Source organism: Chlorocebus sabaeus, chromosome 8, assembly GCF_047675955.1.
Source record: "Chlorocebus sabaeus isolate Y175 chromosome 8, mChlSab1.0.hap1, whole genome shotgun sequence".
NCBI lineage: Eukaryota > Metazoa > Chordata > Mammalia > Primates > Cercopithecidae > Chlorocebus > Chlorocebus sabaeus.
In genome coordinates, this window is record NC_132911.1 from 107,277,712 (window position 1) to 107,292,287 (window position 14,576).

The 14,576-nt window shown below is 42.8% G+C and overlaps 1 protein-coding gene and 1 long non-coding RNA gene across 37 annotated transcripts in view; one reads left to right on the plus strand and one right to left on the minus strand.

Annotated features, from left to right (window-relative positions):
• Window positions 1–1,135: 1,135 nt before the first annotated feature.
• Window positions 1,136–9,416, minus strand: LOC140712236 (uncharacterized). The gene is made up of 3 exons (XR_012093738.1): window positions 9,325–9,416; window positions 5,739–5,817; window positions 1,136–5,614 (listed from the first exon to the last, which is right to left on the minus strand). It is a non-coding gene; the product is annotated as an uncharacterized lncRNA (long non-coding RNA).
• RIMS2 (regulating synaptic membrane exocytosis 2) overlaps window positions 7,280–14,576 on the plus strand; it is a 765,294-nt gene continuing 757,997 nt past the window's right edge. For 8 of the 36 annotated variants that reach the window (XM_073018293.1, XM_073018279.1, XM_073018284.1 and 5 more), the window contains exon 1: window positions 7,284–8,589. In XM_073018293.1, the coding sequence (XP_072874394.1) occupies window positions 8,414–8,589 (176 nt within the window). In that variant the 5' untranslated portion in view covers window positions 7,284–8,413. Of the gene's footprint in view, window positions 8,590–14,576 lie in introns of all 36 variants that reach the window. The other 28 variants (XM_073018262.1, XM_073018263.1, XM_073018267.1 and 25 more) reach the window with 7 other exon arrangements.

The window sequence follows — 14,576 nt, forward strand, 5'->3', positions numbered from 1 at the left end:
GGTACATATACACCATGGAATACTGTGTAGCCATAAAAAAGAATGAGATCATGTCCTTTACAGGAACATGGATGGAGCTGGGGGCCACTATCCTTAGCGAACTAACACAGGAACAGAAAGTCAAATACCGCATGTTCTCACTTGTAAGGGAGCTAAATGATAAGAACACACGGACACGAGCTAAATGATAGGAACACACGGACACATACAAGGGAACAACACACACTGGTGCCTATCGAACAGTGGAGGGTGGGAGGAGGGAGAGGATCAGAAAAAAAAAAACTAATGGTACTAGACTGAATACCTGGGTGACAAAATTATCTATAAAACAAACTCTCAAGACACAAGTTTATTTATGTAACAAACTGAACTTGTACCCCTGAACTTTTTCTTTCTTTCTTTTTTTTTTGTTTAGAGACAAAGTCTTGCTCTGTTGCCCAGGGTGAAGTGCAGTGGTGCAATCTCAGCTCCCTGCAACCTCTGCCTCTCAGATTCTAGCAATTCTCCTGCCTCAGTCTCCTGAGTAGCTGGGATTACAAGTGCACGCCACCACGCCTGGCTAATTTTTCGTATTTTAGTAGAGACAGGGTTTCACCGTGTTGCCCAGGCTGGTCTCGAACTCCTGAGCTCAGGCAATCGACCTGCCTCGGCCTCCCAAAATGCTAGGATTACAGGCATGAGCCACTGCACCCGCCTTACTCCTGAACTTAAAAGTTAAATAAAAAAGGATAAAGATGTAATTAAGAAAATAATAACATCAGTTATGCTACGTCTCTACCTCTAATAAAGTCCTATTTCACTTTACAGACGTGCTTATTGATTGCTAGGAGGGAAGCAAAAATAGAAACAACTTTATAATGCTATAAATGAAAGATGAAGTCTGGGCGAGGTGGCTCATGCCTGTAATCCCAGCACTTTGGAATGCCGAGGTGGGCGGATTGCTTGATGTCAGGAGTTTGAGACCAGCCTGGCCAAAAATGGTGAAACCCTGTCTCTACTAAAAATACAAAAATTAGCCGGACGTAGTGGTGGGCGCCAGTAATCCCAGCTACTTGGGAAGCTCAGGCAGGTGACAGAGTGAGACTTCGTCTCAAAAAAAAAAAAAAAAAAAAAAGACAATTATTATGTTCCCACTTTTAATATGAATGGCTCTATGAGTTTTATGACATAATAATAAATAACTTCCTATATTGCTAAATATACAAAAAGTAATTAATAATGCTTATCTACACTAACATCCATTAAGCTTTTCATTATTTTTTGGCCTTGAATTCCAATAATTAAACTTTACTAATCTCTAGCTTCTTTTCCAGGAACAAACAATGTATGTTTCTCTCTGAGGTTGTGCTCTTTGGCCATCACTAATATAATACTATTATTTTCATTAAAATGAAATTATAGTCCTATAACCAATAGCCATGTACTTTGAGTTGCTTCTACAATAATGGTGATTAACTTTGGATGAACCAGTCATATTCTCTCACCCAGTTCCTGGTCAAGAAATAACATGTTGTCATCTGACAACTGGCAAAGATTAACAGTCAGCTGTGGCCACTGCACTGACTGACTCACTCAGGGATTTAAACCATGACCTTGGCCTCATTATCATGCTGTTATAATCTACTGAGCAAAACAGTTACAAAAATAAATTCTGAAAGCAAGAAGCAAAATTCTGTTATTTGTGTCTCCAGGCCCAAACCATTATGCATCTGAGTCCATTGAGTAATTCTACTAGTAGGCATTTTAGACATGGGTGAAGAACTGAAGGCAGGATATCCTCCTGAAAATCAAAGCTGATCATGTCAGTTCTCTCACTAAAAAACCTCCACTGTCTAATGATGTAAGTTCAAATTCTTCAGCACAGCATATAAGACTGTAGCATAATCTTACCAGAACCAATTTCTCCAGCTTTATGTTTTGCTACAACTCCTTGCCTCCCTTTCTTCATACTCTAACAACTGTAATTTTCTCATTATTTTGTGACTGCTCATGTGTTTTTTCAGTATGTATTTATTGAGTCTCTATAATATATGAGACACTCTGATAAGCCCTGGGGAAACTGAAGTTAAAGGCACATTATTTGATCTTAAAGAATTCATGGTCCAGTCGAGGAAACAGACAAGGAAATAATTGGCCACAATACACTTTGACAAGTGCTATCTATAAGCACAGTAGGTACACTGGTATGACAGTCTAGGGAAAACATGTGGAAGAAAGGGAGAGAGAGGGATGAGTACATGGTGAAGACAAAGAAATTAACTAAGAAAGTTATGAGAGAGGGAGTAGAAAAGGTGATCTAAGTTGAGGGAATAGAAAGTCACAGAGATGAGAAAATTCACATATTCGGTAAAGTGCAAGTAAACTGTCATGGCTGAAGAGGAGGATGTGTTTGTAGGCTGAGTTGGAGGCAAAGCTAGAGAGGTAGACAGCAACTTAATCCTAAAGGAATCTGTACAGCTTGGCAAATACTTTAGATGTTACTTATTTGCACTGCTTTCCCCCTTTTTTGAGAATGCTTTTTCCCTTTTGCTGCCCAACTTAGACAAATATAATGTCAAATCCTCTTTCCAGAAATTCATTGAACAAATATTTGTTGGAACACCTACTATGTGCCATGTATTGTTCTAAGTGTTTGGGATACATTAATACAATTCATACTCTGTCCTTGTGCTTATATTGAAGTACAAGGAAGTAGATGATAAATATAATAAACTGGTATATATTTAACTTGGAATAAAAATACAGTTGTCAGAGAGAAAGTGGTAAGTGCTGTGGCAAAAAGAAAAAGTAGGGTAAGGTAAAGATCATCATAGTGACCAGGGAGGGTGTGGGGCAGGTAGGAGTATTTGACAATTGAGCAAAAATTTGAGGAAGAGGGATTTAGCCAAGTGAGTATCTTAGTGAAGGGTATTCTAGGCACAGGGAACAGCTCAAGGAAAGCCTAAAAGAAAGTACTAGGAGATGAAGTCAGTGATCACGTGGGACTTGTAAGCCATTTAAAGAACTCTTGTGAATGAAGTGGGGAGCCACCTTGGGATTTTGACCAGCAGAGTGTTTTGATCTAATGTTTTAGGAGGCTTCCGGTTTGGCAGTGTTGAGAAGAGACTATAGAGCTGCAAGCATAGAAGCAGGGAACTCTGTTATGAGAATCTATAGAAATGCCCACCATCTAGGCATATTTACATGCAGTAAGGGGTGCTGCAATGATTCTGAGCATTGTGAAACACCCAGCTTTTGTAGCAGAGTACTAGGTCCTCAGTAAATTCTAGTGAGGTAACTATTTTAGTTTGTGACTTTAGATATACCTCCTAATACCTATTTACTTACAAGTAGCCCTTACTCATATGTAAAAATGAAAGTCCACAGAATTATAGATTTCAAGAGCCTATAGGAACTGCAGAAAGGACTTGCGGTTTTTTTGTTGTTTGCTTTTTATTTTTTGAACTCTGTCACCCAGACTGGAGTGCAGTGGCCCAATCTCAGCATACTGTAACCTCCGGCTCCCAGGCTGAAGTGATTCTCCTGCCTCAGCTTCCAAACTGGCGGGGATTACAGGCGTCTGCCACCAGGCCTGGCTACTTTTTTGTATTTTTAGTACAGATGTGTTTTCACCATGCTGGCCAGGCTGGTCTCGAACTCCTGACCTCAGGTGATCCACCCACCTCGGCTTCCCAAAGTGCCGGGATTCCAGGTGTGAGCCACCATGCCCAGCCTGTTTGTTTTTTAATCTATCTTTCTTTATGTTTTTGAGAGGGAGTCTCGCTCTGTTGCCCAGCCTGGAGTGCAGTGGCATGATCTTGGCTCACTGCAACCTCTGCCTCTGGGGTTCCAGTGATACTCCTGCCTCAACCTCCCAAGTAGCAGATATTACAGGCACTTGCCACCATGCCTGGCTAATTTTTGTATTTTAGTAGAGATGGGATTTCACCATGTTGGTCAGGTTGGTCTTGATATCCTGACCTCAGGTGATTCACCTGCCTTGTCCTCCCAAAGTGCTAGAATTGCAGGCATGAGCCACTGTGCCCAGCCAGCCTGTATTGTTTTTTAAGACAGGGTATCACTCATCACTCAGGCTGAAGTGCAGTGGAGCATTCATAGCTCACTGTAGCCTTGAACTCCTGGGCTCAAGGGATCCCCTTGCCTTGGCCTTCCAAAGTGCTGGGATTACTGGTGTAAACCACAGTGCCTGGTCAGGACTTGCATTTTGGGATTAGTTGATGGCCTGTGAAGACCTTGAAAATTCAGTGATGAAGACAGCTATTACTTCTAAAGTTCAACAAGAACATTGCAGTTTTGACTCAACTTTAAATGTGTTCGTACACTGAGGGACAGGCCAAAGTAAAAGATAACGCTGTACAGGACACAGTCAGATGAAGATTTTAAGTAAAACACTGTACCAAAACAAACTAAACACACCTCTAAGATCCATATTGTAGAAAGACCAAAAGACAGAGATCTTGTGAATACATTTTACTTTCTTTAGTTCTAAGCCTAGAGATCTTCTGTCAAACTGGGGCAAGTACTTTGAAAAGGAGTTCATTTACGCTAAAGTCAATTTAAAAATTCTATATGATATATATTCTATGTATGCGACATATAAATACTGTGACAAATTTTTACTTCGTCCAGGTGTGTGAATAACAGTGGAAGATTGTTTGAAAGACTTCCTTCCACTCCTAAGTAGTCCCTTTAATAGGAAAAACACATCTAGTTATAGTAAAAACCATAAAAAGGAAACACAGTAACAGTCACCTCACTGACTTCTGCTTCATTCCTGTGAAAAGTCGTATGTTCCAGTGATACTGGCTCATGCCCATTGTATTTCATGAGCTGGCACTGTCTCCAGGTAGGCGAAGCATGGGTGGGGATGCAAGGAGACACAGCCTCAGGAACCCAGCATGCTAACCATATGACTGCTAGAAAGCAGTGCAGGGCCCAGAGGGTGACCCTCTACTGTAAAGGAAGCCAAAATCGTCTAATCTGGACTGCGACTTTGAAGTTCACATTTTATAGACTCAAAATAACTAAGCTATTTTAACCTCAAAAAGTTTAAACCTCAGAGCAGTGTGTATATTCTGGCTTCTGGTTCTGCTTGGGTTGATAGTTAGCTGGAGTTGGGGTGTTCGTTTTTTCAAATCTGGTACAGAAATAGTTGAATAAGGTAGACTGTTCCACCCATTCCTTTTGATTATTTTTAGTTCTGCTCTCCTCTCTTCTGAAGGAGCAGTTAGTGCATTTTAGCAGTACTTAGGGTTTCCTAAGTGAAAGTCAAAGATACATATATTTACTGGTACATGTCATTGTGTATGAGAGGAAAGTATGGATAGTAAACGTCAATTTCAATTTCAGGTAAAAAATTCTGTTCTCTTTTAAAGTGTTGGTTTTAGTTGTCGCTTTTTTTTTTTCTTCTTAGTTTGCCACTTTTTTTTTCCTTCTCCGTTATCTATTTTGCAATGCATATAGTGTAGTTCTCAACATTTGTTATACCTTAATCACTTGGGGAACTTTCAAATTATATTCATCGCCAGGGTCCTAACCAGAGTCTGATTCATTTGACATATGGGCCCAGGTGGTATTTTTAAAAAGTGACCCAGTGAATCTTCAACTCAGATGACTGGAAAAAGAAAAAAAAAAAAAAGTAAGACAGGTAATTTTACAGTGCAGCTAGGGTTGAAAACCAGCATGGTTTCAAAGTGGCTTAAAAATATCTAGGTTCTAGTTCCAGCCCTGCCACTTACCAGCTGGCTGTTCTTGGTGGTCTTCTGTTTCCCATAGGATGATGAGGTTGGATTAGAAATTCATAAAAATTGTTGAATTCTAAAACAAAATTAAATAAACTGGGATTCATATAATTTCATCTGGTTTGCTCAGCTCCAAAGAGATGAAAATGGAATTATCTGGAGTATGAGAGTGTTGCTTGAAACAAATGAGTAATAATTAAAAAAAACAGCTCTTAAGTAAACTTTTCCCTCTTCCCAATTACAAGGCATGGGAGAAAAGAAAAACAGACATTTAAGCTTAGAAATCACAGGAGACTTCCAGGGCTGCTTTGCCTGTCCCCAGCTCTAAGTGGGGAGCTAGTCAGATGGTACCTGGGGAACAGAGGAGGGAGAGCGCTTACTACACACCAAGAAGGTAAATATAATATAAACCCCAAAGGCTTTACGTTACTCATCAGACCACAATATGGCTTGGTACTAAGCAGGGCGCGTGTGGAAGTCTGGGTGGGGTGCGCACACACGCTCACCCGTGTGTACACACACACACACACACTGGCACACACACCCCAGCTCAGTCACCCGCATTGCTTGCCCAGGGCGCCCGGAAGAGCAGGAGAGCCACCCGGCCCCGCCCCGCCCCCTCCGGGAGGGCTCTCGGGGCGGCGCCCAGCTCCGCGCAGAGCAAAGGACAGCGGTGGCCACCTCCGCTCTCCAGCAGCTGGTTTCTCGTCTTCCTTTGTCCTGTGTTACTGAACCCATCTCCGTGCTTCGAAAATCTGACTCTAACCCGATCTCTTCGCGTCTTCGCCTCTTCTTTCTAGACTAGAGTGAACGCCAAAAAGGGCCTGACAGACAGAAGCCGTTGGCCCCAGCACCGGCCCAGCCCGTCTCTAGATTCTTACTCCTTTCACCCCCACAGCCTCCAGTGGTCGCGTCATCTTCGCACCCTCCCAGCCAACCCTAACTCTCCTCCTCTCTCCCCGCGCTGTCCCGCGTCCTCCCCTCCGGATCCCTCCGCACATTCTCAGCGTCCAGCGCGGTTTTCCACAACTTCCTCACGCCCTGCGCCCCTCGCCCTGTCCCCGCCCTCTACACCACCTGCGTTCCCCACTCGCTCCAACCTTCCTCCCCCGCTATGCCCCCTGGCGGGCCTCCAGCTCTCTGCCCCTTACCTGGCCCCCATCCCTGACACCCAGGGACCCTTCCTCCCTACTCACGTCCTACCTCCTTCCAGGATCCCGCCCCGACACTTCGGGGGCCCTCCCGCTACGCGCACTCTTTCTCTTCAGGCCCTGACACCCGGGCGCCCCCTCCCCGTCACCCACCTTCAGCTCCAGCCCTGACTCTCGGGCGTTTTGCCACACTTACGCTCCCCGCCCCAGTCTCCCCCATTCCCCCGCCTCTACCTCCCTACCTGCCACACCTGGCACCCCTGCCCCCACCCCCGCTCACACACTTCCCCCCGCCCCCGACATCTCGGGCGCCCCCTCACACGCTCGTATTCTCCACACTTCCGTCCCCGAAAACTCGGGCGCCCCCTCCCTTCACGCTCAGTCTCCCCTCCCTCCCCGACCCGCCCCGGCCCCAGACTGGAGATCGCGCTCGGGAAGGGAGGCTGCCGCCCGCGGGGCGCCCGCGGTGCCCTGGCCTGGGCGGCGAGGAGGTGACGCGGCCCCAGCGGGAAGAGCCCGGGAGGCGGAGGGGCGGAGGAGGTGCGGGAGGCTGCACTGAGCGGCGGCGGCGGCGCAGGGCGCGCGGGCCCTCCGCGCCGACTCCATGGACCCAAGGGGCGGCGGCGGCTGAGCGACCCTGGGCCGGGCGCGTGATGAGGAGCGGCCGGCGCCAGACCCTGCTACACGTCGGAGCTCGCCTGGATCCGGGCGTTGGCAGCCGAAGGGCCCTGGCCCCGGGACTCTCCGCCGCTAGCCCCTGACATACCTTCTCCACTTTCGCTTCTCCACTCTAGCCCGGGGTGGAGTAGGGGGTGGGGTTGGGGTCTCCGCGGCGGTTTCCGGCCCCGCGGCCCTCTCCCGGGCGTGCCTGGAGGAGTTCTCCCTCTGTGGCGCGCGGGAGCCCTTTGACGCGTCAGCCGGCGGGACGGCTGAGTTGCTTCTCGGGGAAACCGTCCCCGCTTCCTCACGACCCTCCCCGCTCCCGCCTGGGTGCCTCTCGGGCCGGCAGTACTCTGCCTCCGGGCACTCGAAGCGAGTTCCCGGGGGGCTGGTTCGCAGGCACCCCTTCTCCTCCAAGGCGGCGCGCGCGCTCCCGGCCCCCACCGCTGCTGGACACACTCGCGCCCCGGTCCGCCTGTCGCCCTCCCGCCTGCTCCCTCCAGTCACCCCACCCTTAGCTGTCCCCGCCACCTTACTCCACCACCCTCCTCTGCCTCTCCGCGCACTCCGCGTCCCGGCCTCCAGCTCCCCTTTCCCTTGAACCGCTCACTTCACAGCCCGTCACCCCCGGGAAGAAGAAACATTTCCCGAAGCGCACTCCTCAGCCCTCCCTCCCCACACGCTCGCCCTCCCCTCCCCCTGCTCTTTCTTGGGGGAGGGGGGCTGTCGCCTTGGATTGAAGGCCATTGATTTGTATGTATTTGTCCCAGCGCTGGAGGCTGCCCCAGCCGCCGCGCCGGTGCCGCTGCTGCCAGTGGAGTTGCCTCCCCGCTTCCCTAGGGTGGTTCGGCTCCACCAAACATGTCGGCTCCTGTCGGGCCCCGGGGCCGCCCGGCTCCCACCCCGGCGGCCTCTCAGCCGCCTCTGCAGCCCGAGATGCCTGACCTCAGCCACCTCACGGAGGAGGAGAGGAAAATCATCCTGGCCGTCATGGATAGGCAGAAGAAAGAAGAGGAGAAGGAGCAGTCTGTGCTCAAGTAAGGACCTGTCTCCATATTCCCGCCTCTCTCCCTGCCCTCCGCCCCCTCGGCCGCTGCCCTGCGGCCGCCTGCGCGCCCCAGTTCGCCGCCCTCCCTCCCGCCGGCGGCGCCCAGGCCACGAGGGCTGCGGCCAGCGCCGGCCGCCCAGGCTGTTTTCTGGGTGTCTGAGCGCGGGGGTGTGTGTCGGGGAGGGAGGGCGCCAAGGCCGGCTGAGGTGAGGGCGGCTAGCCTTAGGGCGGTGTGATTTTCCCTGGCGCCTTTCCGGATTTCCCCGCTGGTCATCTTGGCTCCGGGACCCCAGCGGGACTGGGGCTGAACCCAGGCTCTGCGCGTACCCTCTCCTTTCCCGCCGCGCGGAGACTGTGACTGGGGCACAGAATCCAATATGGCCGTGCACAGGTGCTCCCTGGCCGGACCCAGGCGAAGGCGCGCTGGCAGGGGATGCGGAGGCTACCCTGGTCCCATGCCTCCGCGGGGCGGCTCTACCAGCAACGCGGGACACAGCAGGCCTGCCCACTGTGGCTGCGGGCAGCGGGCGGCGGTGCGGGCGAGGGGCCTAAGCTCTGTCGCGTCTCGGGTGGGTGTGCGTCCGCCGCCATCTTCCAGCCCCTCCCCCTCGCCGAGTGCTAACACCCTGCACTCTCCTGCTCTTCCTGTTTGCAACTAGTAAATCTGTTTAATCCTGAAGAGACTCCAGTTCCTACCATCACTACAGTTTGGGATACTCCCTACCTTGTGAAGTTCTACTATTCGTGCTCACAGTCTTGACAGCCCGGGTTTTTCCGAGGGTGGGAGGAGTGAAAGCAGCACCCAGGCATCCGTTTACCGGCTCTGGAACTTCAGCACCAGGGAACTGTCCAGACAGGGTTATCTTTAGCTCTGAGACTCCTTTTCTGGTTAGTCTAGCAAAGAGATTTGTTTCTACAAGGTTTGCTTTTGAATGTTTTATGGTTATTTTATTTCTCAGTTTGTGAAAGAGGTTGTTCAGAAGATGTGTAACCTTTTTATGTTTTTCCAACTTGGCCTTTTTCTTTTTTTGAAGTGAGTTATTCAGATGATTCTTTTGCGTTTTATCAATTATACGTTTCCTATATTCTCTACAGAAATATACAATTGAAAGTTTAGAGTTCCTCTGTGAAAGAACTAATACACTCACCTCAGGTACATTTTAAAAGCAAGTTGTTGAATTTAGTTGTCTTTCATGTACTTATAAAGAAACAGGTTTCATTGTCAATAGGTATATATTTTCATATTTTAATGAAAAATACAACTTTAATTTATAGTAACAAACAAATATTCATAAATCTTAAAAATACTATTTCTCACAAAATATTGAGTGACTAAAACAGCAAATATGTTTCTGACATAACTGAAATTAAGAATTTCTTCATGAAAGCTAATTTCTAGGGTTAAATACTTATTTGGGAATGCTATTTATTAACAGCCTTGGGATATGAAGAAATTAAGAAACAAGCAGTTTACTCCAACTATTGGAAGAATAAAGCATTATTTTTAGAAGCTTTTTGAGCATGCTTCTTACTGTGCCTGACTTTATTTTGTATGCTAATAATGCCAAGCTTTTGATGACTTGCAGTTTGATACTTAAATATATGAACTTTTGCCTTTTACTATCATTGATAAAAATCGGTGTGGCCAAAATGATGCTCCAGTTAAGTGTAGTTTTTTTTTTTACTTACCTATTTAAATATAAAATGTGTTTTTCTTTCTTCACAGTAGAAATACTATGTGGCTAGTTCACTGTAGTTCTAAGTTTATTTATTGTTTTAATATAGAAATTTAAGTGTATTTTTAAGTATTAGGATTATTCAAAATGAACAGTATGTTAGAGATGTTGTAAAAGGGTTTTCTAGGTAACTACGTATGTATGTATTATATCTGTATGTAAACCTACATACTATTCAAATACATATAATATTTATTCATATTTACATAGTTTAGATAGAAACAGATGTTCTCTAAATACATATTCATACAATCTATAAAATTACACTGATGAAAAATATATATTCAGATTTATTTTAAATATTTATTTGCATTGCCACCTAACTTAGTCTTAGGAAGGGGTCGTACCTCAAAATGACTTTCATGGTTTCACAATTCTTGTTATATTTATTTTAACAAACAGTTATTTGGAGGTTAAAGCATTATATATTTGGACATTTGGTTTTAAATGTTCTTAATTTCTTTTTAATAAAAGAGTAGGCAAGGAAATGAGGAAATGAATAGACTTTATAATGGAATTATAGTAATGAGAGACAAAAATCGTTTTGAAGATTTTGATGGTTTACTAAATAATACATTATCAATATTGAGTATTAAATAACAAATACATAAGAAAAATAATACTAACATTCTTCAATGGTTACTATTTCCCATGAAGTTTTGGGGTTCACTTACCTGGTCATCACTATCCTTTGTTTCTTTTTAGTGCTGTTCATTACATTGGAAGTTAACATGTATTTTAAGAGTAGAGAGAAAAATAAACTGAAATTTAAATGCATGTCTGCTGCCTTTTAACAATTATGTTAAAAAGTACGTTTGATGTGTGAAGATATTTCAATGGTTAGATAAAAATATTTTTGCATGATCTATGAGTTTCAATGGCTATATTAAGTATTCATGCGAAGTGGAGAAAAAGCAGGAATTCGAAACTTATTAATATTTAATATATAGATGACAATACCTAGGTGCATATAATTTTAAAGTAAATATGCATGTAGTAAAAGATTCATGCTTGAGATATTTTTAATAAGAGAATTGAATGATCAAAACTGAGACCATTATTGTTATCTTTCACCTTAGGAGCCTGAGTAATTAAAAACTACTCCTAATTATTAGTTATTTCTTCAAAGTTCAGCTGAACATCCACATAGGAAGTCTATCATAATCAAATAATACCATTTTACATGTGAGCAAGGTACTATAATTTTGGAAGCATTTAAAAATCTCAGTAGAACCCCAATCAGTAATTACTTTAAAAAATCCTTTCATGTGTTCCTGTAGCAGTTTTAATTTGGCTAATTCAATTTATCAGTAAAATTTATAATGTTCTTTTATTAATGTTTTTTTTTTTTCAATCTTCCAAGACATCCAGATGATTAATGTTTTTAAGTCTTGTCTTTCAAGATTGTAAACTTCTTGAGGGGAAGAATCAAAATTTGCCCTTTTTTTGAGTTTGTGTTTTGCAACATCCTTAACACCTGCACCTAATAAGTACTTAATAAATTGTTTATTTGAATTGTGTTAATGTTAATGAGGTAGCTTATCAATTTTGTGGGACAATGAAGAATCACTGTTTGAAAGAAAAGCATAATTTATTAAAAGTTGAATTTCCAGTGGGCTTTTTTGAAAAAAAAATTGTGAAAAAATGTCTGAGGAAAGCAAACCCACTAAATCAATAGAGAAGTATTCATTCAGTAAATACTCAGTTTCTAATATGTACATATCATAGCCTTTCAGATAAGCTTTTTGTAACACAAATTAGAAATTATGTGTTTCTTGATGTGTATATTTTCATTCATAGTTTAGATTTTCTGTTAAAGCGTTAATTTGCTCCCCAAATAAAGGAAGGCAAGAAGTAAAAATTTTCCTGATAGATTAGGGTAACAATTAGTATATATATTTAACACATATATAGTGAGCAGTTCTCTATTTTTTAAAATAATTCAATTTTAAAAGTATTTTCCAAAGTTAATTTATAAAATTTTGAAATACAATTTCTTTTTTTTTGAGACAGAGTATTTCTTGCTGTGAGGCCCAGGCTGGAGTGAGGTGGCGCAGTAACAGCTCACTGCAGCCACCACCTCCTGGGCTCACGCGATTCTCTCACCTCAGCCTCTCAAGTCACTGGGACCACAGGCAGGTGTCATGACACTTGACTAATATATTTTTTGTTCTTGTAGAGATGAGGTCTCCCTATGTTGCCCAGGCTGGTCTTGAACTCCTGGGCTCAAGTCATCCTCCTGCCTTGGACCCTCAAAGTGTTGGAATTACAGTGTGAGCCCCCAAATTTCTGCAGCCCCCAAATTTCTTAGCTACCTATTTCCCCCACCCAGAGCCAACTACTGTTACTAGTATATTTTATATTGTCTACTCTTCCAGAGACAGTCTATGCATAAGAATGCATGTGTATATATAATAATGTGTGTGTGTCTGTATATGTGTGTATGTGTGTGCTCATACATATATATATGGATGGATGTAAACGTAAAAACACAAATGTGTCCTACAGTTTGCTTGGTAGGAGGTCAGTTCCACATCTGTGACTGTATAGCTACTTCATTAATTTTAATGGATATAGGATATATACTATCCCTTTTAATCAATATTCTGTAATTTCTTTAACTAGTACCGTATTTGTGGGTATTTAAATTTTTTTTCTAAGTATTTTGTCATTAGTAATTTTTAGTATTTATCACAGTATTATCTGTGATAAATATTTTTGTACATACATTTCCTACATGTATGAATGTATATTTGAGACAGATTCCTAGAAACAAAGTTGTTGGGTCAAAGGGTTAGTATATTTTAAATCTAATAAATATTGTGAAATTTACTTTTGTAGAGGAAATGTGTATAAGTGACGTGTACTAAGGGGACTTTCCCACATCCTTGCCAACTCAGTGTGTGGCAATCTTTACCAATATTTCAGTGAAAAAGATGCCACTGTAGACTTATTTGCAATTTTCTTATCAGAGAGATTGAGAGCCTTTTTAAAAAAATTTGGTTAGAGCCATTTGTATTCCCTTTTCTATTAGTAATTTTTAGTGATTTGTAGAGACTCTTACATGTTACTTGTTTTAGGACCTTGTTTATGCCTTTTTTGCTGGTCAGGGTTAAAAAAATTTGAATTTATTGTAGTTTGGTTTTATGGATTTTGGGTTTGTGATCTTGTTAGAATGACCTTCCCTATTCTAGTATTTTTAAAAACTACCAGTTGAATCATGAATACTTTTAAATAAAAATTGCATATGTAAACCAATGTTGCCATTGCCAAAAAAATGAAAAACTATAGTTTTTAAGGATTCAAAATGCATTCTAAAAAATTGATAGACATTTTATAAGAAAACAAGCAAACAAAAAATTGATTTACATTTTATAAGAAAGTACCCAATGAATTTATATATATTCTATATTTTAAAGTAAGGGCAATTAAATAATATCTTCCTCTTGACAATAGATTTTGATAAAGAACTCATTGTATTGTGCGATGAAGAAAGAGGTAGTGGAAGCAAGTTTGATAGACCACATGAATTTTGACTTGACACCTTACTTTACTAATTAATAATGGTAACGTCTTGCTTATATTATTAAACTCTGAGTTTGCTCATCTATACTATTTGAGTAATAACACCTATTTTGAAGGATTGTGATTGTTATAGACTAAGTATCCTGGTATAAGTAGTTGTGCAATAAATAATCATTATTGTTAACTGATATAGCTAGCTCTCTTGAAACCTTAGTATTATCATAGGATTGTTGGGTGAAATTTTCTTATTTTCTAAAAATTGAAAGATTCTTTTCCTTGTCTATTATGAAGTCAAAATATGCCTGGAAGGCTTTTAAGTGACTTTGTTATTTGTTTAGAAGACTAGGGATGGGGAGAGGGTGGGTGACAACTTGAAAGTAGTTTCCTCAGCAAATACCATTCTTAAGGAGCCTGATAACTGAGACATAGCAGTGAAAATAACACTGGCATCAAGTTATTGGTAATTGGCAAGATACTCATAGTCAAAGGTGAATTGAGGGGACTTACTTGTGGAAACTACTTTGTAATTGACTTTAGATTTGCCTAGGTTAAACTTTTTACTCTATTATTTAACTAAAATCTGTATTTACATATTTGTCTTATTCACATTATATCTAAGAACCCAGAGAACCATATTAGGTTAAGCTAATTCTGAAGTATGGTTATTGAGCTTAGAACGCTCATCTTCACATCACCCCTCAAATACACGTAAGCT